Below are 25,485 nucleotides of genomic sequence, written 5' to 3' on the forward strand. Positions count from 1 at the left end.
GGGAGCACGGGCTCTAGGTGCGGGCTTCAGTAGTTGTGGCTCACGGGCTCTAGAGCACAGGCTCAGTAGTTGTGGCTCACGGGCTTAGTTGCTCCGCGGCATGTGGGATCTTCCCGGGCCAGGGATCAAACCCGTGTCCCCTGCATTGGCAGGCGGATTCTTAACCACGGCGCCACCAGGGAAGCCCAGGAATACTACTTTTAAATTTTTTAAGCCAATATACTTTATATTAAATTGAGCCATTTTTCCTTTATAAGGGAAGGGACTCTGTGTGCTTTATAATAGATAATTTGCCTTAATTTGACTGGTTTATTTATAGTCTTTAATATTGTTTCCCAAGATATTACCGTGAAATCTTGCCTGGAGAAATTGTGGAAATATCCAGACATAATGTCCAAACTCTTGATATTATACCAAGGTCTGAAGGAAACCCAGTGGCTTTCTGTATCTTTGAATATGTTTATTTTGCAAGACCAGATAGTATATTTGAAGGTAAGTAAAATATCTCTTAACTATTGGTATAAATCTATTATTTACCTCATTGAAACATGGCAATTCTTGGGCCCAAAGGCTTACCTGGCTCTTTGAAGGCACATAGTTATATGTTGCGAATTTTGGGACTGAGCTTACAAGTCATAAGATCACAGTTTTTCCTTTTCATCTGACTCTTGGATTTTGTTTTCCTTTTAGGAGTAAGGATTATGATTTTCAGATATGTATTAAGGTTAATTCTTTTTTTAAAGAGTGAATTCCCCCAGTTTATGTGTTTCCACTTTAGCGTTTTTTTGTCTTGCTTTTCTTTTTCTATTTACTTATTTATTTATTTATTTATTTTTGGCTGTGTTGAGTCTTCGTTGCTGCATGCTCAATTCTATAGAGTTCTAACAAGCTAGTTTCTTAAAATAGTGATATTATGCTGTGCTATATTATACTAAGTAAAAATTTATTTCCTTTTCCAAACATTCCAGACCAAATGGTTTACACAGTAAGATACCGTTGTGGTCAGCAGCTGGCAATTGAAGCCCCTGTGGATGCTGATTTAGTTAGCACTGTCCCGGAATCTGCTACGCCTGCTGCCCTTGGTTACGCAGCAAAGGTATTTTCTCTTAATTAACACACAGTGAATTGCTCATTTAGCACTGAGATTAGAAATCCATGTATATAAAGAGAAACTCATCAATTTATTGTAAGGAAAAGGAAAGTGTTGGTTCCTTGGCAAGAGTTACTTATTTTCCAGCCTTTTCATCCAGTGGCACTATTTTTTAATGGGTCCACAAAAAGTTTACCCAAAGACTAGGAAAACGACCCCCTTCATTTTAAAAAAATAATATCATGACTATGTGTAGAATTTAGTGGTAATATTTGCTTATTATTAAGTACCCTCACAAGCCGCTGGTGTATTTATTCCCTACTGAGTGTGGGTGATAATAAAGTTGTTTATGTTAATTTTGTATAATGTTCTTAGTACTATGCTTAATTTCATTTTTCATAACCAGGTAGAATATGTAATTATAGTGATCCTGGTGTATAATACCCAACATTCACTACATTGGAAAGTTTAGTTTGTGAATTTATAATATGCATTCATTTTAGAGAAGTATTACCTTGTTAGATGGATAAGTCACCTCCTGTCCCTCAGAAAGTATCTCCTTAGCCTACTGGTTTTAATTCATTTCCTGCTGACAATTTTTAAATATGTGAATTTTTCTGACAGTGATTTATTCTTTGTCATGTGTTCACATTCTTGGTATTCTTTTCCAAGATAGAGAAATAATATGTGTTTAAGAAAGAAGCATTACAAATTCTAATAAAATGAATTGTTTTTCCTACTAAGTAGAGGACTTTCAGTAATTTTTCTTTTTGCCTTTTCTTCCCTACAGTTTAAATAGTGGAGGAAAATTGTAATCTGATGATGGAGAGCTCAGAATAACAACCATATTTAAAACTTTTTACATAGATGTTATAATGGAAGCATGACCTAGAGAAAACAGAACCCTAGAGTTCTCTGTATATGTACTGCTCATTGTCCTTTTATTCCTTCTCTGTCAGTGTGGGCTTCCATATGTGGAGGTGCTATGTAAAAACCGGTATGTAGGAAGAACATTCATTCAGCCAAACATGAGGTTAAGACAACTTGGTGTTGCGAAAAAATTTGGAGTATTGTCGGACAACTTTAAAGGCAAAAGAATTGTTCTTGTAGATGATTCAATTGTGAGAGGCAATACCATTTCACCCATAATCAAATTGCTCAAAGAATCTGGTGCAAAAGAGGTAAGTAATATTAAAACACCTATCCTAAAGCACCAATAATTACAACATGATAGTCATGAAAATTTTATGTTAAAATTTTTATAAACCTAATTTTAAAACTAATAAACCACAAAATAGAATACTTTTAAATTTGTAGAGTATTGATTACTTTTTCTTTTTGAAGATATGGAAGCAATCCTAGTGTAATAAATTTGACACATTAGGTTATACTTTCAAATCTCAAAGCTTATTCTAACTACATAGTTCAGTAATTCAAATTACTGAAATGAGATGTCATTTACAGCTAATAGTTGATCAGATTTAGAAATAAAATCTATTGTGGAGAAAATGGTATAGAAAGCAGTATGACAGTCTATTTAGAAAGCAAGTTCAGATCCATTACAATAGTAAAAAAGAATAGACACAAATAAACAAAAGAACTGGAAATAGCTCATATATCTACCAGCAGGAAATAATTTAGTAAATCAATACATCAGTATGATGAAATGTGATGCAACCATTAAAAACTATAATTATGAAGACTGCAAAACATGGGAAAATCTTTGCTGTTACAAGAAAGGTAAAAAGTAAATGTGGACACTGATTACAGCTGTGTAAATGTTCCTGACAAAAGGCAGAAAATAATGATAGATAAAAAAATAGACAAACATAGTTCTTTGTAGTAGTAGTAAGGTTTTTATTATATCCTGGTAGATGTTATTTTTCTTTTTAAAAAGGTAAAATAAGAGGTAGGCAAAAGTGCCATTCAAGTGTTAGAGGAAAAAACTGAAGGTGGTCCTAGGAATATAATAAATGGGAAATGACAGATCAGAAGAAAGAAATGTCCTTGTTAGTAGGTGACAGAAGGAAACAATGGGGATCTCTGTAAAAAGAACCCTTTACAAGTGGCTAACATTTTGAAATTCTTGTCAGGACACTTTGCAGTCTAGGACAGGGCTGCTCAAGTAGGATTCTTGGTAATGAATTAATTCTAAAAGTAGTTCTGACTGAACACTGGAGTTCTATATATATATCACATGATTTTCTAAGATTCTTTTCCACCTATTAGAGTGAATAAATTTTTTAGTATGCTTTATTACCCGTATGTTGTTAAAGTATTCTGTAAAAATTTTATGTTGTATTTGTGAATGACAGAATTTTGCATAATTGTTCACAGTGAATGTCAAACTAATTAATGTGTGAAATGATTTCTTTCCAAGGTACACATTCGCGTAGCTTCACCACCTATTAGATATCCATGCTTCATGGGAATAAACATACCAACAAAAGAAGAGCTTATTGCCAATAAACCAGAATTTGAGCATATCTCAGATCATCTAGGTAGGTATTACAATTTCTATAAACTTTTATCTTTATTCATTTATTAACAGAAAACCAAGCTTGTCAATCTTTACACTTTTAATAAAAAATAGTGTTCAGTATTTATTGAAAGTAAATGTTGTATGTGTTGAGCAGATCAATAGTGAGAGAGCCTGATATGTGTGGACACCGTAGTGAGTGCTGTGATGGAGAGCTAGGCTAAGGTGAGATCAGAGAAGAAGAAAGGCTTTCCTAGTAGAGAGAACTGCTAATCAGTTAAAGCCTCCCAAAGGTCAGATCAGAAGAAAAACAAAAGTAATTTCACCACAGATTCTAATAGAATAATTTGGCTGTGGGTACAAATCAAAAAGTGAAAAGCTTATATAGGCTTATCTTTAATAATGAGGTCAGAAGTCTTGGAGATGGAGGTTATCCTTGATAAGACGTTTGCCTTTCAAATTCAGGTGAGGTATAAACTATAAATATCACATACATGTTCATCCATGTATGGTACCTCCACACTGATTGTTTACTCTCTAGCTGCGGCGAGCGGGGGCTACTCTTCGTTGCAGTGCGCAGGCTTCTCATTGCGGTGGCTTCTCTTGTTGCAGAGCACGGGCTCTAGGCGCACGGGCTTCAGTAGTTGTGACGCACGAGCTTAGTTGCTCCACGGTATGTAGGATCTTCCTGGACCAGGGCTTGAACCCGTGTCCCCTGCATTGGCAGGCGGATTCTTAACCACTGTGCCACCAGGGAAGTCCCCAGTTAAATATTTTGAATGTCACCCAACTGATATATTGTGAGCACTCACTCTTTGCCAGGAACATATCTATATTATCATAATAACATCACAAAACTGCTACAATTAGGCAATATTTCCCTTATCTGATAGCTGAAAAAAAAAGGCTTAGGAAAAGTAAGTGACCTTGAGCTTAAATTTGAACCCAGATCTTCCTGACTTCAAGGTCTGTTATTCAAGAAAATGACTCCTAAAGCCTTTTGAAGCCATTCTAGACTTGAATCCTCCACTGCTATTTTAAATTGTTATCCCTTAAATTCCAATTTAAAATTAAAAAAAAAAAATAAAGGCCCTGAGTTTTGATTCTCCAGCCACCACCACCACCACCCCACCTTTTTTTTTAAGAGAGGCTAATGGAGAAAATTCCCTGGTGGTCCAGTGGTTAAGACTCCAGCTCTCACTGCCAAGGGCCTGGGTTCAGTCCCTGGTCAGGGAACTAAGATCCCATAAGCCACACAGCCAAAAAATAAATAAATAAATTTAAAAAATTTTTTTAAAAAGAGAGAGACAGGGGCTAAAGGAGAAATTTTTATTTTGGCTTATGCTTTTCTGTTTGTAATTATTCTCTGTTAAGGCAATTCTTCCTTTCCAAAGGAAGTCTCATGACCTTTTTCCCTGTCTTTCCCCCGTAGGAGCAAACAGTGTTGTGTATCTGTCAGTAGAAGGACTGGTTTCATCTGTACAAGAAAGGATAACATTTAAAAAACAGAAAGTGAAAAGGCAAGATATTATGGTTCAAGAAAATGGGAATGGTCTGGAATGTTTTGAAAAGAATAGTCATTGTACAAAGGAAGATGTTATGATTCAAGAAAATGGGAATGGTCTGGAATGTTTTGAAAAGAACAATCATTGTACAGCTTGTCTGACTGGAAAATACCCTGTGGAACTGGAATGGTAGCTGCTAGGGGCAGACATGATGTTTCAAAACACAAAGTTAGTGGAGAAGTTATAGTGGTTACACCTCCATTTACTGTTACTCGGTACAGTGTGAAATGCCACATGCTTGTGTTATAAGTTTTGAGATTTTTTTCTGAAAAGGGTACCAAAGTGCTATGATTTCTTTAGTAATCCTAGATAAATATTTTGGTATTATCTAGGAACTTGGATGATCCTTTCAGTTTTATTTAGTAGTTTAGTACTTTTATTTTTAGAAGTCGTATACATTTAACTTCAGATCATCAACAGTAATGCAACGAATCGGTAAATTTCTGTTTAAGAGAGGATTGCCAGGTACTCTGCTCTCCCACAGGTTCTTAGAGAATTTTGTGGAATGTTTGAGAGTTATGGAAATTCAGTTATGGAATATTTTCATAATTGAACCTTGCTAATTACATATAATACAACAATATGTGGTATTCTTTTTTTTCGCTCAAGCATTGGCTAGCCTTTTTCACCTGGTCAGAGAAGGCAGGTGGTCAGTGGCATTTGCCAGGTCCATGCTTTAAAGAATTTGCAAGAGGTTAGACTAAGGTGTTGTGATGCAAACAGGACATGTGAGTTAAGTATAACATTTCATGCAAACCTTGAATCCATTATACCCCAAAGTTACCTAGCATCAAGAGTTCTCTTTAAAAAAAACAAAAAACAGAAGAAACACCTTTTTGTGCCTCACTTTCCCCACCTGTGCAATGAGGTGCTTATATTACTAAATTAAATAACTTGCAGCAGTTATTTTGGTGGTTAGAGCCATCATTCCACCCCTCAGTTTTAAGACAGTGCATGATTATTAGCTTTTGAAATGTTTGCCGTTGGTCTGCAATTGAGATTTCAAGAGGGAGACATAGAGCAGTAATTTGCAACCTATCTTTGAGATGCTCTGAGAATGACTGTAAAAACATGGCTGTGCAAAGTATTTTCCTACGTTTGACTAGAAAGTATGATCCATACTACTTAGTGCCCTTATAGTAGAAGCCCAGCAAGTAACCTGGTACATTTGAAGTAAAAAATAATTTTAGATTCTAACAAACCTTTTATCCTTAATTTGATTATATGCTTTTTTAATGAAGTGCTTGATCACTTGCAAATATACTGTGTATGCAATGAGATGATCAAGTAGAAACATTGTAGGGGCCAATTTTACGGAACAAGGAGACAACAGCTTTTTTTAATTAGCATGCTCATCTAATTCCGAGCATCAACGTATCACTTTTTCTACTTTGTTTTATTGGGATCTAATGAATTAGATTTTTTAAAAGGTTTTTGTTTGTTTTTTAACATCTGAGATTTAAAACTTTAAAATGACTTGCCCTCAACCCTTGTTTATGTAAGATTTTTAAAACATAAAAGTGTTTGTTTCTGTGTTATTACCATGATTGGGTGTACATAGTGTCCAAATCCACCTAGAATTGTAATATTTATTAATAACCATAATCTTTTGTCTTCATTTGGTATTTAGTCTCATGTGTTGTATCATGGCAGGCCAAGAGAAAACGCTGACAGCTCTTTAAGCCCATGTGCAGCGGGCAGCAGTGGGTCAGATAACCCTGTGGTGGTACCACAAGCAAACTGGCATCTGAATAAAGCCCTGGGACCATTTGTGTGTATAGCCTCTTGCCTTAAATGTATTCCTCATGGCAGCATATAGAGGAGGCAAGACCTTATGGGTCAGTTTTGAACCAGCCTTACTTTGATTTTTTTAAAAACAAGAGACTCAGGGAAAGTACTAAACCAAAATCTCTGATTTGACTTTTGTGTTTTCCATAGTTTTTATTTTGTTTTATTGAGATGCTTTTATAAAGGAAAATGGTACTGTGACAGTTTGGTAATTCTACAAATTTCTTACTCTTTCTCCATCATGGCCTTTTATTTCACAAGTTTCTGAAGTGTGAATTACAATTTTATACCAGTGTAATCTCAAATGTTGTTTAACTGCTTTAAATTTTTATAGATATTGTAAACTGCAGAGCAAATGAGAAATGTGTTTTCACAGGATCTATATTGTGAACTAAACTAAGCCTACTTTTTGTGACTTCCTTGTGATGCGTTGGTGACAAATATATGTAATGAGTACATTTAAATATGTGTGTGTACTTTTTCTAAATAGTGACTTTCAGGTACTGCATTATGGTGAACAGCACAGTGACAGTCACATCCAGGATCCATTCTTGGCACCAGCTACTCATATCTTATTTCTCTGGTTCGGGCATTTCAGTAAATAGACCATCTCTTATGAACCAGGCAAAACTGCTGGTTGAGTAGGAGGGACAAATAAAGTAAATAGAAATGCAGTGCTAAGTAAGCGCTATGTTAGTGCCAAGTTCTGTGGAGACACTAGCAAGAATAGGGAAGGTGTCACAGAAGAGGAGGCTTAGATTCCCAAACTGCGTGTGTGTGTTGGGGAGGAGTACTTTTTAAAATAAAAATAAAGTAGGTACATGAATAAACTGTGGTACATCCAGACAATGGAATATTATTCAGTCTGAGAAGAAATGAGCTGTCAAGCCATGAAAAGATGTGGAGGGAACTTAAATGGATATTACCAAGTGAAAGAAGCCTATCTGAAAAGAGTACATACTGTATGATTCCAACTATATGACATTCTGGAAAAGGCAAAACTATGGAGAGAATAAAAAAGATCAGTGGTGGGCTTCCCTGGTGGCGCAGTGGTTGAGAGTCCGCCTGCCGATGCAGGGGACATGGGTTCGTGCCCCGGTCCGGGAAGATCCCACATGCCGCGGAGCGGCTGGGCCCGTGAGCCATGGCCCCTGAGGCTGCGCGTCCGGAGCCTGTGCTCTGCAACGGGAGAGGCCACAACAGTGAGAGGCCCGCGTACCGCAAAAAAAAAAAAAATCAGTGGTTGCCAGGGGCTGGTGGGGAGAGAGGGATGAATAGGTGAAGCACAGGGAATTTTTAGGATAGCGAAACTATTTTGTATATTACTATGATGGTGGATACATGTCATTATATATTTGTCCAAATCTGTAGAATGTATGACAACAAGAATGAACCCTAATGTAAACTATAAATTTTGGGTGATAATGATGTATCAGTGTAATGATTACCTGTAACAAATGGACCACTTCCGGGGGGGATATTAATAACGGGGGAGATTATTCTATGCGGGGTGGGGGGCATATGGGAACTCTGTACCTTCTGCTCAATTTCGCTATGAACCTAAAACTACTTTAAAAAACAGTCTGTTTAAAAATAAAGATACCAGGGTCCTACCTCTAAAAAACAAACTATCAAAATAATGCATGCATATAGTTAAAAATGAAGAAAATAAAGAGGTCACTGCCCTCTCCAGTCCTCTGTAGTGCATCCACATTTAAATTTTTTCTGTTGTTAATCTCTATGTTTTAAACAATTAGCTCATACTACTTACTTCTTACTGTACCAACTTTAGACATTATCTCTATTTCTTCCCTGGAATCTAGCAAAGTTTGTTCTGACAGGTAGACTTAAGTTAATCATATTAATATGATTAACTCACTTGAGTTTCTGATGCCTTTCTTAGGGTTTCAAGTAGGGTGTAGTCAACTCCTCTAAGGAAAATTGCCTTCATGTTTCATAAAGAGGTCAAAAAGAAAATCCAGCCCTCTCAGGAAAAAACTGCTCACTCAGACATTTTAGAGAAAACTGCAAAAAATGCCATGTAAATTTATGTTTTTGTGTGCAGAAATAGTCTTCTCATGTAGCTGAGAATTTGTTGGATGGCAGGAACCAATGCTTTTAACGTTTTTAGAATTTCTTTTTTCTTAACATCTTTATTGGAGTATAATTGCTTTACAATGGTGTGTTAGTTTCTGCTTTATAACAAAGTGAATCAGAATTTCTCACTGCACTATGACAAACAGAAAATGATTACACAACAGAGACCCAAGTGGGTGCTTGCACTGTACCTCAATCATTGAAGATTGCTTGTTTGGCTCCACTGATGGGTATGTTAGATGTGATGGTTAATTTTATGTTTCAGTTTGACTAGGCTTTGGTGCCACGTTGTTCAAACACCAGTCTAGACGTTGCTTGGAAGGTATTTTTTTTTACCTGGGATGAACATGTAAATCAGTAGACTGTGAGTAAAGCAGATTACCCTCTGTAATGTGGGTGCGCCTCATCCAGTCAGTTGAAGGCCTTAAGAGTAAAGACTGAGGTTTCCAGAAGAAGATAGAATTCTCAAGACTGCACCCTAGAAACCCTGCCAGAGTCTCCAACTTGTTTTAAGACTGCAACATCAATTTCTTTTTTTTTTTTTTTGGCCACGGCGCACGGGATCTTAGTTCCCCAACCAGGTATCGAACCCATGTCCTCTGCAGTGGCAGCGCAGAATCCTAACCACCAGACCGCCAGGGAATTCCCTCTAGAGAACTCTAACGGGCTCACTCTTGCAAAGAGCCTAACTTCCCTCATCCCTCCGTTCTTTCACAATCACCTGACAAAAATGCAAAACCTAAATGAACCCATGGGCAGCTGAGCTCCCTTAGAGTAAATCACACACCGCTGTCCCAACTGTGACGTGGGCTACAGTGCTACCAGAGCACATGACAGGGACCTAACCTTGTCTTGGTGTAGGGTCAAAGGTTTTCAAATATTTTGTTGTTGTTATTTAGAAATTTTTTAAGCGTATATATATATATATATATATATTTTACATTTATTTATTTTGGCCGCGCTGCATGGCATGCGGGACCTTCCCTGACCAAAGATCGAATCCGTGCCCCTTGCGGTAGAAGCACAGAGGCTTAACCACAGGACCTCCAGGGAAGTCCCTCAAAATTACTTTTGAAATAATTTTTATTTTCAAAAGAAACAATGACATTGATAACTGAGAGATGAGTTGGGAAGTAGCTGAAGAGAAGCAGTGAAATGAGAATGTACCAATAAATGTGCAAAGGATCAGCAAGGTACTGGGGCAGGCATTTGATACTTGTTAGGAATTGGAATGATGTAGTAAATAGATGGGGAACAGTAAAAAGATAGTTCAGGAAACAGGTGCAAAACACATGAATCTGCTGTCAAGAAGGGATTAAATGAAGGCAGACTTGGAAATACTGCAGCTGTTACAGGTTCTATGAGAAGTGTAAGTCACCGTTTGGGAAGGCTTGTACCCTATTTAAAAGCTAATAAGCCAGTTTGTTACTGTTTCATGGTAGTGGACATGAGATTCCTGGGTCAAAGAGAACTTCATTACTCATGGCAAAAGCAGTAGCCGGAGCTTCATGTCTGTCAATTCTCCATGCCTCCTAAGTCCCCCTCGGGTAACTAAGGTAGACATAGATGGATGTCTGCACACACAGTGGGTTGCGTTACAGGAAAGGAATACTAAGTTTGGGGGGATTCATTCCTTTTACAGGAAGTGGAAGAAAGCTTGCTGCTTGGGGAAGACATTACCTCAGCTCTGAAGATTGATCACCCCGAACAACCCTGAAAAATGACCTGGGTAGAGAGCAGTCAGTACCTTGCATTCTTTGCGTACCCAGCAAAAATTTGCAGGGACACTTGGGGGCCCATGGCATTGCTCTTCCCAGCAGTATGCTAGGTTTATGGGATGGGGGTTGGAGGAGGATGGGTAAATTCTCATACAAGGCTTGAAGAAAGGCATTGAGGAGGTGATGTTAGAACTGTTTTCATAAGAGGAATAAATGTTCATCAAGCAGGTGTGGGGAGGGAAAGGGTTTTTTCAGCCTGTGACTCAGCCAAAGCACAGGTGTGGAAACTTGATAAGGGTTTGGTAGGCTCAGAAGACTTACTAGGGTCTTATTATAGCTGGATGTTACAGTACCAGGTGTGGGGAATGTGGAGCATGGGGTGAGAAAGCAGTAGCCAACTGTGAGAGATTAGGCTAGAAAGATAACGAACTATCTTGTTTACCTTGCTAGAGTCTGAGTGTCATGCAGGCAATGAGAGGCCACTGAAGCTTCTTAAGCAGCTTCTTAAGCTCTGGTGTATGTTTTAGAATGATCACTCTAGATTACCAGGTAAAAATGAATGTAGTCTTCTACATTTGCTCCCTCTTAGGCCCCCTGAAAATGACAGTGAAGGGATTTTTACAGTCACAAACTCTTAAGGATAGAGGGAAAGAGATAACAGAAACAAAAATTTTAAAGCAAAAGCAAAGGGCTCGGGCTTCCCTGGTGGTGCGGTGGTTGAGAGTCCGCCTGCCGATGCAGGGGACACAGGTTCGTGCCCCGGTCTGGGAAGATCCCACATGCCGCGGAGTGGCTGGGCCCGTGAGCCATGGCTGCTGAGCCTGTGCATCCGGAGCCTGTGCTCCGCAACGGTAGAGGCCACAACAGTGAGAGGCCCGCGTACCGCAAAAAAAAAAAAAAAAAAAAAAAGCAAAGGGCTCAGGGAATTCCTGGGCGGTCCAGTGGTTAGGACTCTGCGCTTCTACTGCAGGGGGCATGGGTTCAATCCCTGGTTGGGGAACTAAGATCCCGCACGCCGCATGTGGCCAATAAATAAATAAATAAACTCATTTTTTTAAAAAAAAAAAAAAGCAAAAAAGCAAAGGGCTCCGCTGATTTGGAAAAGCTAGACTAAACCAGCAGTGAGCAAAGCCAATAAGCAATCCTATTTACATCATAGAGCACCCTTAAAAACTGAGAAACTGGCTTTTGGAAGCAGGGGTAAAGATGGTAACTAAAAGGATTGGAAATTCGCTTAGGAATGAGTTATACCCTTATGCTACCTCCCATCACCCTTAAGCTTAACTCTGAAGGCTGTTTTGTTTGGGAGAGAGTAAAACAGGGGGTCATTGTGTTGGAGAACATCAGGCACCTGGAATAGAATTAAGTGAAAAGTTTTATACTGAATTCTGAGACCCTCCTCCCTCCCCTGCAGCCCTTTTCTCTCACTTGATTTTCAAAACACTTGCTCCACAGATTCTGAGCTTCCCATCAGCTTTTAAATGCCCACTTTTAAATATGATCAGATAATCAATGATTATTACCAGACGCCCATGGAAGCCTCTAACATGAAAGAATCCAAAACCAACAGGAGAAATAGAGACTGCAAGGGGGGAAAAAAACTTAAAAAAGCTATCATTAACATCAGAATTGAAAAATGATATTTTCAATAATGAAACGGACATTATCCTGGCAGCAGTTCAGAGTCTACTGTAGCCCAGCAAGACTGGAAGGGCTTTAAGGAAACACTGACCAAGAAGACCTGAACTAAGATAGCAGTAGTGGAGATGACGATGTTATCATTTAAAGAATGCAGGTCGGGGGGCAGGGGAGGAATGCAGATTGCAGGCCCCTCCGTCACTAGAAAATGAATTCAGAACCTCTTGGGATGGAGATGCAGGGATCTGGAATCTGTGTTGTTTAACATTACCACAAGTGATTCTGATATAGCCAGCTGGGCATTGGTCTAGAGGTTGGGGAGTAGAGGAAGTAGGATCTAATTGCATACAGGAGGGTAAAAAAGAAGTTGGGTGGGATTGGATATCTAGGGTTTCACTGGGTGGATAATGGTGTCATTCCCAAATATAGAAACAAAGAGACACCTTTGAGTGGCCCCTCCCCAAATAAAAGACCCATAGTACAACCTGGTGAAAGTCTCATGGGCAAGTGGAGGTATCTCTTGCTTGGATTACTGCTACAGTTTCTTGCCACCAACACCTAAGGACACAAAAGCATCCTATGCCTTTTCATGTATCGTTTATTGATGCCCGGCTGCCTCCTCAGTCCTTCCCCTAGCCAAAACAAAACCAAAACCCTGATCACTTTGTAACTGAGCAAGGGATCCTGCGTGCTGGGTGCAGAAAGCCAAACTCTTTGACAGCAGGTGTTTGAAGCAAAGTACAGGTTTATTTGCAGGGTGCCAAGCAAGGAAGTGGGAGATAGATCTCAGATCCACCTCATCTTGCTCTTTGAGTTAGGGACGTTTTAAAGGGGAAGAACAAAGAAACGGGTTAATCACAGTCTTCTTACATTTCTTAATCATGGTTTTGTGAGTCAGGTTGTCTCCAGTTTATGATTCTGGCCAGGTGATACAGGTCTGTGAGCTCATCTTGCCTTGGAGAAACATCCTGAGTTTGTATGTTAATAATGATGCATATATCTATAACAGCAATTTTAGTACATTAACGATGTTATCAACAACAGCAGTCTTACTCATCTGACTTTGATTAGTGTTCAGTTAACACAGGATTGAGGTCAGAGGGGACAAGAAAGGGAATACAGTTGTGGAGGGAGAGATTAATCATAAACTCAGTAGGGAGGACTCGGTTTCAATTTCCTCTCTGCTACCGGCACAGTAGCTTTAAAAAATATCACTATTACTGCTGTTGACATTTTAGATAACTAACTTAAACGCCTCCAACTAAAATTCCCTTAAAAACAGATTTTTATTCAGCGTATAGCTTAAGTAACTCTCCTCAGACCTGTTTTCTTTATAGCTCCTGTTGAAAGTTGAAATATTCTTAGTTATCGTTTAAATTCATCTCTTCCAATTAAAATGTCAGCCTACTTATGACAGGGACTTCGTCTGCAGGCTTTATTGTTGCACAGTTCCCCACAGTGTAGGGCAGATTATAAAAAAAAGTCCAACGCATGAAGTCCAGTCACTCTTATTTCACAATGATTTCATCGCTCTTCACGTTAACTCTACGTAATATCTTTATCCCCACTTTGTGAACGAGGAGACAGCTGCTTGGAATTAAAGTTTCTTGGCAAATATGAAAGGGTACGACTCCAACCGGGTCAACTTCAAAGTCCTTGCAAACCCTGTCCAAAGCCCATCAAGACCAGACCAGAGATCTGAATGAGAGCAGCTAGCAAAGCAGCCAACACTTCTCTCGCATTGGCTCCGCAGCTCCGGGAAGGGGCGGGGCAGCAGGACGTTGCCTGCCCCGGGTCGCTCGTGCTGACGTCAGCAAGGCGACGGGGAAGAGTTCTAGGAAGCCGAGAGCTTGGAGGGCTGCGCGGTGGGCCGGCTTTAAGGTGTTGGTTTATTCGCTGTGTGTGAAGAAGTGTTGGGGTTGGATTGTCGGGAGAAGGTCCGGATGGGCTCGGACCTCCCCGCTACCCCCTCACCCCTACGCCTTCTGAGTGGGTCTCGGCAGGAGGTGGTATCCACTGGGGACACGTGTGAGGGAGCGAAGTACGAAGACACCTGCGGCTGACTGCGCACAGGTTTGCTTAGCTTCCGGGCAACCGCCTGGCCTCGGAGTTGAATCAGTGGTGTCTGGAGGGATGGAGTGGTGCAAAAGCTGAACTTGACCCGTGTGCTCTCCCCTCACCCTGCCTTAGACCCTCTGCTCCTTATTTCGAATGGAAATAAGCCTCCCCTGTCTTGTTAGCGTGGTTTCAAAAAGCAGTTGAAAAAATGTGTTGGAAGGTATGAAGTGCATTGTTATTAAACGTAGTTGCTTAGTGAAAGTTAAGAAGCCGGTGGATAAGGGAAAATAAAGTTTTTAGATTATTTGTCTTTAAAATAGCCAATAACCTAGGAAGAGCCCCTGAGACTTCTGATGACTAAAGTAGCAGCCTCTACAGCTATGAAGTAGCAAATATCTTAAAACTTAATGATCCCATTACATATATAATCTGTTTATCAGATTTTGCTTCCCCCCCGCCCCCTTCTTATATGGTCCCAGAGATGTTCGGGCATCCAGTTATTATAGCATTCTCTATTGGAGCGAATGTATTTATGATTCAGTTAATGAAAATGAAAACCTTAGACAACAAGAATAGATTTTGCCTTAATTCTCTATAGTAGCCACTGGGAAACTGGCAATTAAAAGTTTAAAAACATCTTAATTGTATAGCTATGTGTGGCGAATCTTGTAATTTGTCATAAAAAATGACTTTTTTAAGAAGAATTTAATCCATTTTATAATCTTGTCCCTTTGATGTCAAGGGATTTTAGATTATAGTGTATTAATCAGATTGTCCTCCTGTGGAAAATTAACTGCTGGATGTGTTTTTGCATTAAAACAATGCTTTTTTTCATGTAGACTATAACTTTTTGTTAAAATGCTTTAGTATAATACATTCTGTAGTATAGGCAATTTGTTATTCATTTGGGGAGAGGGAAGCAGAAGGGCCCCTTCTGCACTAACTGCATCTTGCAGAATGGACTCATTCCCATAATTTTAGTGCATGTTATGAAAAGCTTTCCTTATATTTACGTAATGGTCATTTGTGTGTATGAGGAAAGCTTAAAATATTTATCTTGTGCATCACAGAAAGAGCTAGTATTTATAGAAAAGACTGTAAGTACTAAAGTTATTTTATATTTAAAAATTTTGTGTTTAGAAATCATAGCATTTCCAAACCTTATGGGTGTCAGCAGTTATTGGTTCATTTTGCTCTCTTTAGAAATGTTTTATTTTCTGTAATTTATATTGATTAAGTGACATGGATGAATCAGTAGGGAAATGAGTTCAAATAAGTATAAACAAATAAAAAACTTGAATAATTAAAATAGACTGTTTGATAAATCTTATTTGCTTTGAAATCCAGAAAATAAATTTCACAGCAGGAAAACAAAAATCACCTTTACCTTCAAGGAAATACTAGGAGTTGTGAAGTTTTTTTTGTTGTTGTTCAGTCATCCGTAAAGTTTCTTTGATGAAATACTGTTGCAGATTTTCTTTTTTTTAACTTAAAAATTTTTTTATTTATTTTTGGCTGTGTTGGGTCTTCGTTGCTGCGCGCGGGCTTTCTCTAGTTTCGGTGAGCAGGGGCTACTCTTCGATGTGGTGCTCGGGCTTCTCATTGCGGTGGCTTCTCGTTGCAGAGCATGGGCTCTAGGCATGCGGGCTTCAGTAGTTGTGGCGTGCGGGCTCCGTAGTTGTGACTCGCGGGCTCTAGAACGCAGGCTCAGTAGTTGTGGTGCACGGGCTTAGTTGCTCCGAGGCATGTGGGATCTTCCTGGACCAGGGCTCTAACCTGTGTCCCCTGCATTGGCAGGCAGATTCTTAACCACTGTGCTACCAGGGAAGCCCCAGATTTTCTTTTTATAGAATCTGCATTGAGAAGCCCAAAGAACATTGTATTGATACAATACTTTATTGAGTCATAATACTATATTTAGAGTCTAAATTTAAATGAATTTATTGACAATTTAAAAATCAAACTAGAGGGAATTTCCTGGTGGTCCAGTGGTTAGGACTTGGCGCTCTTGGGGCCCTGGGTTGGATCTCTGGTCGGGGAACTAAGATCCTGCAAGCTGCCAAACAAACAAACCAAACAAAAAGACAAATAAATAAATATCAAACTAGAGTATGAAGAGCTTACTTCTTAACAATTATAAAAGTGGCTTGCTGTGTTATAATAATAATAAACACAGTTTTTATATAGAGGACTAAAACTGGATGGATGTAAGGGTTTTTTCTCTTCTTTCTATCAGAGGTTGGTTTTGCTTTCACCTAAATTCAGTTCCTAAAAGCAGACTTCATTTGCATTAGTCTTTTCAAAGTTACCATACAGGATTGTAACCACTTTATTTTTTTTTTTTTTGCGGTATGTGGGCCTCTCACTGTTGTGGCCTCTCCCGTTGCGGAGCACAGGCTCCAGATGTGCAGGCTCAGCGGCCATGGCTCACGGGCCCAGCCACTCCGCGGCATGTGGGATCATCCCAGACCGGGGCACGAACCCGTGTCCCCTGCATCGGCAGGCGGACTCTCAACCACTGCGCCACCAGGGAAGCCCAACCACTTTATTTTAATCAATCTGTAACAACTGAAGAAAAATGAAAAAATTAAGCATGTTGTACTTTAAATTTGGTTTTATTTTGGGTAATTATTATTATTCATTTCTTTTTTACTTTGTGTTCTGTTTTGAGAGAATTCTACATTTATGCTTGTTTCATCCTCATCTATGTATATACCATTCCCCTCTCAAATTTTCTTCCACCTCTGACAGGGAGTTAGGTTGCTTGTATCAAAATTTCAACCTCGCTGTTCTCAGCAAAGTTACCATTGACAGTTGGTAGTTCAGAGATTCTTTAACTGTGTGTCTTTGATGTAGTTATTTTTGTGAGGAGTGATTGTATAGAATTTTTTCTCTACTCCCCGCCCCCCAGCAAACTCCCTAAAACTCCTTGTCTCCCTAACATTTCTGGACATAGGTAGAACTCTCTGCTACCAGTGATGTTCAGATAAACTTCAGTGAAATGACTCTTCAGGAATTGGTGCATCAGGCTGCCTCCCGTTATTCGGATAAAATAGCTGTATGTTTTGATGAATGTAACAACCAACCTCCAGTTTATTACACCTACAAGACTGTGGTTAATGCTGCTTCAGAATTATCAAATTTTCTGCTGTTACATTGTGACTTTAAAGGAATTCGGGAAATTGGTCTCTACTGCCATCCTGGGATAAACTTACCCTCTTGGATTTTAGGGTAATATTTTTTAGAACTAAAAATTTGATATCTTAAAGTAAGATTATTTTCAACAGATATTCTGTACTGACTCTGTACTTTATTTCTTTAGAATTCTCCAAGTCCCTGCTGCTTATGCACCTATTGATCCAGATTCACCACCAGCATTATCAATTCATTTTATGAAAAAATGTAATCTAAAGTATATCCTTGTTGAAAAACAGCAAATTAATGTAAGTGTGGATATCCAAGTTGTTTGTTTGTTTGTTTGTATTTTTATGTGTTACATTTACTTTTCAATTGAAGGGGTCCCATCCCCTGTCTTGATTTCTAAATTCACTAACTGAGCAAAATTTCTCAGCACTGTTGACATTTTGGGCTGGGTGTTTGTTGTGAGGAGTGTCCTGTACATTACAGGATGTTTAGTAACCCCCATGGCCTCATCTAATAATTGCCAGTAGCACCCCCTAGTTGCAACAACCAAAATTGTCTTCAGACATTGCCAAATGTCTCCTGGAGGCACCCTCCACCCCGCATGCTCCACTGAGAACCACTACTGCTCAATGGCATGGACATATCTTCTAGCCTCATAATAATGTATTGTGCATTGTTTTGAATTTACTTTCTCTTTCCAAAGTTGTTTTTATAGTAGGAAACTTTTATAATACTTGATACTTTTATCTTGGTGTATTTATGGCAACTTACAGTGGTCAGCAACATTAAAGAACTGTATCCAAGCTTAGATTTTGAAAAAGAGATTGGCACTTAACCCAGACCTTTCTGGAAAACTAAATTTATTATTTTTTTTTATTTTTAAGTGACTGCCAACCAGAGATCTAGCCAAGAAACACTGCTTTAGGGGCAAGAATTGGTATTATATGTTAAGCAGGGTACCCCATGTTTCATTATTATTTCTTCATTTCTTGTTTATAAAATATTGTTTTACCATGGAGAAAACATTATAGAAACTATATTCAATTTAGCCTATTATTACCGATTACCTATATGAACCATTTTATATTGGGGGTAACTTAAATGCATTTTACCTATTTGTGTATATGTGTGTGCATCTATATCTGTAATATATAGCAGTAAGACAATTCAAAAGCTTCAGATATTATATGGAGGCCTTCCTAGAGAATAATGGGTATTAGAGTAAGGCCTCCAGAAAGAGACAATAAAGTATTAATTTAGTTAATAAATATTTTCTAAGTACACATATATCAGTGTCTGGCCACAGTTCTCTCTTCTGTTCCTCACATTGGTTATTTGTTGATAATAAGTTAACAAGACTAAAATGAGGATGTGATCTTCATTTTTTTAACAACCTTGGTGAAAGTTTTATAGACAAGGTGGGTGGGTGGGAGAATTAATTGTCAATATCAAGCTATTCTTCATAACTGCATATAGGAAGGAGTTGAGTACGTAGCAGGAAACCCCACAGAAAGTACCTTGCTTCCTGTTCCATGATTTTGATGATGGTGTAAGTGTTCTTCCTTCACTTAACACAGGAGCAATCAGTGTATTTATTGAGCATCTACTGTATGCCCATGATCCACTAGAGTAGTGGTTTTCAGCTGGCCATGATTTTACCTGCCAGGAAACATTCTCCAATGTCTGGAGATATTTTTTTTTTTTGCGATACGCGGGCTTCTCACTGTTGTGGCCTCTCCCGTTGCGGAGCACAGGCTCTGGACGCGCAGGCTCAGCGGCCATGGCTCACAGGCCCAGCCGCTCCGCGGCATGTGGGATCCTCCCGGACCGGGGCACGAACCCGTGTCCCCCGCATCGGCAGGCGGACTCTCAACCACTGCGCCACCAGGGAAGCCCTGGAGATATTTTTTATTGTCATGATGGAAAGGGGGTGCCACTGGCTTCTAATGGGTAGAGGCCGGGGTTGCTGCTAAAAACCCTACAATGCATAAGACAGTCCCCACAAAGATTTAACTGTTCCAGAATGTCAGTAGTGTTTAGATTGAGAAACTCTGCACTAGAGACTGGGTGTTTGGGAGGGCATTGGTATGTGAAAGTAGCCTAAGATATGATTCTTGCACGCCAGTTGCTTATATAGTTGGAGAGAAAAGGTTAGTACTTCCAAGGTCTGCATAGTGTGATATTGCCCTAAGCAAAGTATACGTAGCCCAGTAGAGATAGGACAGTTTTAATGGAGGAGGATGGTTTTTGAGCTAGGTCTTAAGAATATGTGGGCCTTAATTTTTTTTACATTACAGGATATACCACACCTTACACCTAAAACCACAACACAAACACAAACAGAAAACTCCTGGTCCTGGGTTGTGATCTTTTCCTCTCATTTAAATTGATTTCTTTATTGTGAAAACTTGTTATGCTTCATTAAGCTGCTGCTTATCAACCTAAAAAGATATACTCTAAGGAAACTTCTGTATTAATCTATTTCCATCTACCAAATAACTGAGCCAGAAACTCAGCAATCTTCTCAGGCTCACTCCCTATCCAGAAAGCCATCAAGTCCTATTGATTCTTTCTTCATAGACCCTTTCTGTCTGCTTCTGCTGCAACAGACCATTCAGGCCCGTACAGCATATCTGAATTGTTATGAGAGGTTCATTAGAGGCTCTCATTTATCAGAGTCTTGCATATCAGTCTCTCCTTGACAAGCAAAGTCTAGCCTGTGCTACTGCCACTTTCAGTTGGATCCCATCACAGGTTAAGGTCTAAACTCCTTGGTGTTGAGTATACAGTTATTAAGGATTAGCATCTCATCTCCTATCAACAGCACTACTTATCTTCTCCGTCTCCCCCAATTCTGCAGCTTATTGGAATGTTTACTGTTCTCCATAACACCAGCTTTGTCAGCTCAGATACTGTGTATTGACTTGTTTGTTTAAAGTACCCCTCTGTATTTGGAGAATAGCTACTTATAACACAAATATTACATATGAAGAATCAATCTCTGACCTTCCAGGCAAGTTAAGTTCAGCCTTCTCTGTTCTCATTCATGGTTTTTTTTTTTTTTTGATTGATTGATTGATTTTGGCTGTGCTGTGGTATGTGGGATCTTAGTTCCCGGACCACGGATCGAACCTGTGCCCCCTGCAGTGGAAGCATGGAGTCTTAACCACTGGACCACCAGGGAAATCCCCTGTCCTCATTCACATTTAAAGCATATTTCATTATCACACCACATTGCACTGCAGTTGTGTGTTTTTATGTCTCTATTTTAAAGATAAGTTTGAAAGTAAGCACCTCACTTTACTCTTGGAGGTTTCTCATTTATCTTTTTATTCTTGGATATATAGCAAGTACAGTTGACCCTTGAACAACTCAGGGGTTAGGGGCACTGACTTCTGCACAGTGGAAAATTCACCCATAACTTTACAGTTGTCCTTGGTACCCGCATCCGCAGATTCAACCAACCTCAGATATAAGTGGACCTGCGCAATTCAAACCCATGTTCAAAAGTCAGCTGTACTTAAAAAAAAAAAAAAGCTATGTTGAATGAGTAAATGAATACTTAATATTATATATATTATATAAAAGAGAATGCCTTTTAACATATTAATGTTGTAAAACTTTGTTCCCCATTTAACATAGAAATTCAGATCTTCCTATGAAACATTATTGAACTATGATATGTTTACAATAGAACATAATGACCTAGTACTCTTCAGACTTCACTGGAAACATGTTGAGGTGAGCTTGATGCTAAATAATAGCATAAGAAGAGAGACATATGAAAAAGAAAAAATGACAAAGAGTGTGAATTCTGAGAACAGCAGTGAAGAAAAGTCAGAAGAGCACATGGATGTGAGGCTAAAGCATTGCTTGGCCTATGTTCTCCATACATCAGGCACCACGGGGATACCTAAGATTGTCAGAGTCCCTCATGCATGTATAGTGCCAAACATCCAGCACTTCCGGTAAGTTCTATCCTTAGAATCCTTCTTCAGAACTTGTATTTTAAAGGGAAAAATGAATTTTGAAATACCTGTTATTTATAACTCTTGTTCCTAAATGGACAGTCCTAAGTACTTGGGTCTCTTGTTTCAGCTATATCTGAACTTTAGTTCTCTGCAGAGTAGGGCTTTACCTGTTTGATCCAGGCTTGGAGCCAAACAACAATCAAATGATATGGCTGGAAGCTTTGCTTCTTAATTATTAGTAAGAAGAGAGGAAACGTATTCCTGGCAGAGGTACCTACAGAGGTATGGAAGAAAGAAGGAGTTTGGCTTGCTAGAGTGCACTGGGCAGAGCTGAAGAGTGGGAGGGTAGGAGTCATATGACCTGAGGGGGCAGGCATCTGGTGTGCTCTGTTGGAGAAGTTTGAACTTAATCCAAGGAACCATTAAAAAATTTTACATTTCATTAAGTTTACTCTTGTAGCATCATTGAGTTGGTTTTACTGTTACGGGAAATGAGAAATCTCAAAGTTGAGATTCTCAACTTTTTTTTTTTTTTTTTTTTTGCGGTACGCAGGCCTCTCACTGTTGTGGCCTCTCCCATCGCGGAGCACAGGCTCCGGATGCGCAGGCTCCGGATGCGCAGGCTCAGCGGCCATGGCTCACGGGCCCAGCCGCTCCATGGCATGTGGGATCTTCCCAGACCGGGGCATGAACCTGTGTCCCCTGCATTGGCAGGCGGACTCTCAACCACTGCGCCACCAGGGAAGCCCGAGATTCTCAGCTTTTGAAAAAAGGAGGAAATAGAGGAGGAAGGGAACCAGAGGGGAGTAGGCTTAGAAAATCAGAGGAGGAAATAGAAATAGAAATGGAAACCTCATGGGACACATCTGTGATTTTATGTCATTATAAGTTTTATGTAATTAAAAATTTTTTAGTAACCACGTTTAAAAAGTAAAAAGTGGGGAGTTCCCTGGTGGCGCAGTGATTAAGAATCCGCCTGCCAATGCAGGAGACATGGGTTCGATCCCTGGTCCGGGAAGATCCCACATGCCGCAGAGCAACTAAGCTCGTGCGCCACAACTACTGAGCCTGCACTCTAGAGCCCTCGAGCCACAACTACCGAGCCCGCGTGCCTAGAGCCCATGCTCTGCAACAAGAGAAGCCACCGCAATGAGAAGCCCGCACACCGCAACAAAGAGTAGCCCCTGCTCGCCACAGCTAGAGAAAGCCCATGTGCAGCAACGAAGACCCAATGCAGCCAAAAATAATTAATTTTAAAAAAGTAAAAAGTGAAATTAATTTTAACAATATATCTTATTCAGTATACCCCAAATATCATTTTAATATGTAATCAATATAAAAATTTAGTGAGGTACTTTACATTCTTTTTTTTTATTTTTTAAATTTTTGGCTGCATTGGGTCTTCGTTACTGCACAAAGGCTTTCTCTAGTTGCAGTGAGCAGGGGCTACTGTTCGTTGCCGTGAGCGGGCTTCTCATTGCAGTGGCTTCTCTTGTCACAGAACGTGTGGGCTCAGTAGTTGTGGCTCGTGGGCTCTAGAGCGCAGGCTCGGTAGTTGTGGCGCATGGGCTTGGTTGCTCTGCAGCATGTGGGATCTTCCTGGATCAGGGATCGAACTGGTGTCGACTGCATTGGCAGGCAGTTTCTTAACCACTGTGCCACCAGGGAAGTCCTACATTCTTTTTTATATACTAATTATTTTCAAAATCTAGAACGTATTTTATACTTAAACATCTCTATGTGGACCAGTCACGTTGTTAGTGCTCAATGGGCACATGTATCTAGTGGTTACCATATTGGATGCCCAGGTCTAGAAGGAAGGAATGGTTAAATGCTACAGAGGTGTCTGTTGTAATTGGCAATCTGTTTTTTGTTTTTGTTTTTAATATTTTATTTATTTATTTATTTATTTATTTAAATTTTTGGCTGCGTTGGTTCTTAGTTGTGGCACGCACGATCTTCATTGTGGCACGTGAGATCTTTTGTTGTGGCGCATGGGCTCTTCGTGTGGCTTGTTTCTAGTTCTGGTGTGCAGGTTTTCTCTGTATAGTTGTGTGTGGGCTCTGTAGTTCGCTGCACGCGGGCTTCTCTCTAGTTGAAGTGCGCAGGCTTAGTTCCCCCACCAGAGATTGAACCGGCATCCCCTGCATTAGAAGGCGGATTCTTTAACACTGGACCACCAGGGAGGTCCTGACAATCTGGTCTTTAGTGACTTCACTTCTCTAATTACCAGGGCTGAAGACAGTACAGGCTGGAGATAAGAGAATGAGAGATAAGGAAATGGAGACAACAAAAGTAAAGTGTTATTTTCTAGAAACTAGTTTTAATAGAAGAGAAAGGATTCTGGGAGGGTGTAGCTTTTTTATCTTTGTTTTTAGGTGGGAGAGACTTGTAGGCTGAGCATAAAGACCTGGTAGAGAGGTTTGGTTAGAAAAATCAAGTAGTAGGAATATGGTAAAGGAGTAGGATACTTTGAGGTGGGAGGAGATGATATTTAAAATACTCTCTCTTCTTTAGAGAGCCTTAAAAGGATAAGAGGGATAATAAGTTACATAAATCCTTTATGTAATAAGGAATGTTAGAGGAAGTTGATGGATTGTAACTTTAGAAAGAAGGATGCAATGTCCTATGCTAACATTATGGGAAGTGAGGTGGGGATGGAGATATAGGCAACTTGAAGAGAGTGGAGCTGATTTGGAATCTAGGAGAGGTGGGAGAGACAGCTGACTAAGAGGCACTGGGCCTAACAGGCAGGAATTTTCTGTAAGGTGAGAGTAAATACGTGCTCAGTGAGGGATGAGGGGCTAATTTGTGAGTAGAGTGTACAAATTTCTTGATAGCTATTTTGTGCTTGAACTTAATGAAATCTATTTGCTTATTAAACCCTTTTTGGTTTACTTTTAGGTTCACAAGTAAGCAAAGTGCTAAATAATTGGATTCTGAAAGATGAAATGTTAAGATATCCAATTTAGAAATTGAAACAGTGATGTTAAATTTTCTATTTGATTTGGACTTAAATCACCAAGCTAGGGAGTACCAAATTTCAGCTGACTCCCCAAATGTTATCAGAATAACCTGTTAGTAAGATAAAGCTGAGTTTATTGCTTATATTGGTAGGAGAGAATGCTGCCTACCTCCAAGAGTATGATGGTCTCAGAGGGAGAAGGGCAGGATCTGATTTACTGAGATTTTGAAGTAAGGTAGATCTTTTTTTTTTTAAATTAAGTAATTTATTTATTTTTGGCTGCATTGGGTCTTTGTTGCTGTGCAGAGGCTTTCTCTAGTTGCAGCGAAGCAGGGGCTGCTCTTCTTTGCAGTGCGTGGGCTTCTCGTTGCGGTGGCTTCTTTTGTTGCAGAGCACGGGCTCTAGGCTCGTGGCCTTCAGTAGCTGTGGCTTGCGGGCTTCAGTAGTTGTGGCTCGCAGGCTCTAGAGCACAGGCTCAGTAGTTGTGGTGCATGGGTTTAGTTGCTCCACAGCATTTATGTATTTATTTTATTTATTTTTGTCTGCATTGGGTCTTCGTTGCTGCGCGCAGGCTTTCTCTAGTTGCGACGAAGGGGGGCTACTCTTAGTTGCGGTTTGCGGGCTTCTCATTGCGGTGGCTTCTCTTATTGCGGAGCATGGGCTCCAGGTGCACAGGCTTCAGTAGTTGTGGCTCGCGGGCTCTAGAGCGCAGGCTCAGTAGTTGTGCACGGGCTTAGTTGCTCCGCAGCATGTGGGATCTTCCTGGACCAGGGATCAAACCCGTGTCCCCTGCATTGGCAGGCGGATTCTTAATCACTGCACCACCAGGGAGGTCCCTAGATCTTTCAATACAGGGACTTAATTTAAGGATTGGGTAAGGTTTGTGATATAATAATGATGGATTGGTGGAAATAGCAAAGGAACTTTTGAGAAAAGAGTTCAGAGAGTCTTGGGTTGTAAACTGTTTTTGAT

At 39.8% G+C, this 25,485-nt stretch overlaps 3 protein-coding genes across 6 annotated transcripts in view; 2 read left to right on the top strand and 1 right to left on the bottom strand.

Moving 5' to 3' along the window:
* PPAT (phosphoribosyl pyrophosphate amidotransferase) overlaps window positions 1–6,855 on the top strand; it is a 36,969-nt gene extending 30,114 nt beyond the window's left edge. The window contains exons 7-11 of the mRNA XM_081251230.1: window positions 341–492; window positions 969–1,096; window positions 2,050–2,271; window positions 3,471–3,591; window positions 5,002–6,855. Coding sequence (XP_081107356.1) covers window positions 341–492; window positions 969–1,096; window positions 2,050–2,271; window positions 3,471–3,591; window positions 5,002–5,267 — 889 coding nt within the window. The 3' untranslated portion in view covers window positions 5,268–6,855. The remainder of the gene's footprint in view (window positions 1–340; window positions 493–968; window positions 1,097–2,049; window positions 2,272–3,470; window positions 3,592–5,001) is intronic.
* A 7,348-nt stretch (window positions 6,856–14,203) lies between these two features.
* AASDH (aminoadipate-semialdehyde dehydrogenase) overlaps window positions 14,204–25,485 on the top strand; it is a 38,351-nt gene continuing 27,069 nt past the window's right edge. The window contains exons 1-5 of one of the 4 annotated variants that reach the window (XM_081227081.1): window positions 14,204–14,448; window positions 14,566–14,653; window positions 17,390–17,664; window positions 17,756–17,876; window positions 21,220–21,545. In XM_081227081.1, coding sequence (XP_081083207.1) covers window positions 14,642–14,653; window positions 17,390–17,664; window positions 17,756–17,876; window positions 21,220–21,545 — 734 coding nt within the window. In that variant the 5' untranslated portion in view covers window positions 14,204–14,448; window positions 14,566–14,641. Of the gene's footprint in view, window positions 14,654–17,389; window positions 17,665–17,755; window positions 17,877–21,219; window positions 21,546–25,485 lie in introns of all 4 variants that reach the window. The other 3 variants (XM_081227084.1, XM_081227082.1, XM_081227083.1) reach the window with 3 other exon arrangements.
* CRACD (capping protein inhibiting regulator of actin dynamics) overlaps window positions 15,500–25,485 on the bottom strand; it is a 317,185-nt gene continuing 307,199 nt past the window's right edge. Inside the window, exon 10 of the mRNA XM_081227031.1 lies at window positions 15,500–16,489. Coding sequence (XP_081083157.1) covers window positions 16,392–16,489 — 98 coding nt within the window. The 3' untranslated portion in view covers window positions 15,500–16,391. The remainder of the gene's footprint in view (window positions 16,490–25,485) is intronic.

Source organism: Mesoplodon bidens, assembly GCF_964165515.1.
Source record: "Mesoplodon bidens genome assembly, chromosome: 1".
Lineage (NCBI taxonomy): Eukaryota > Metazoa > Chordata > Mammalia > Artiodactyla > Ziphiidae > Mesoplodon > Mesoplodon bidens.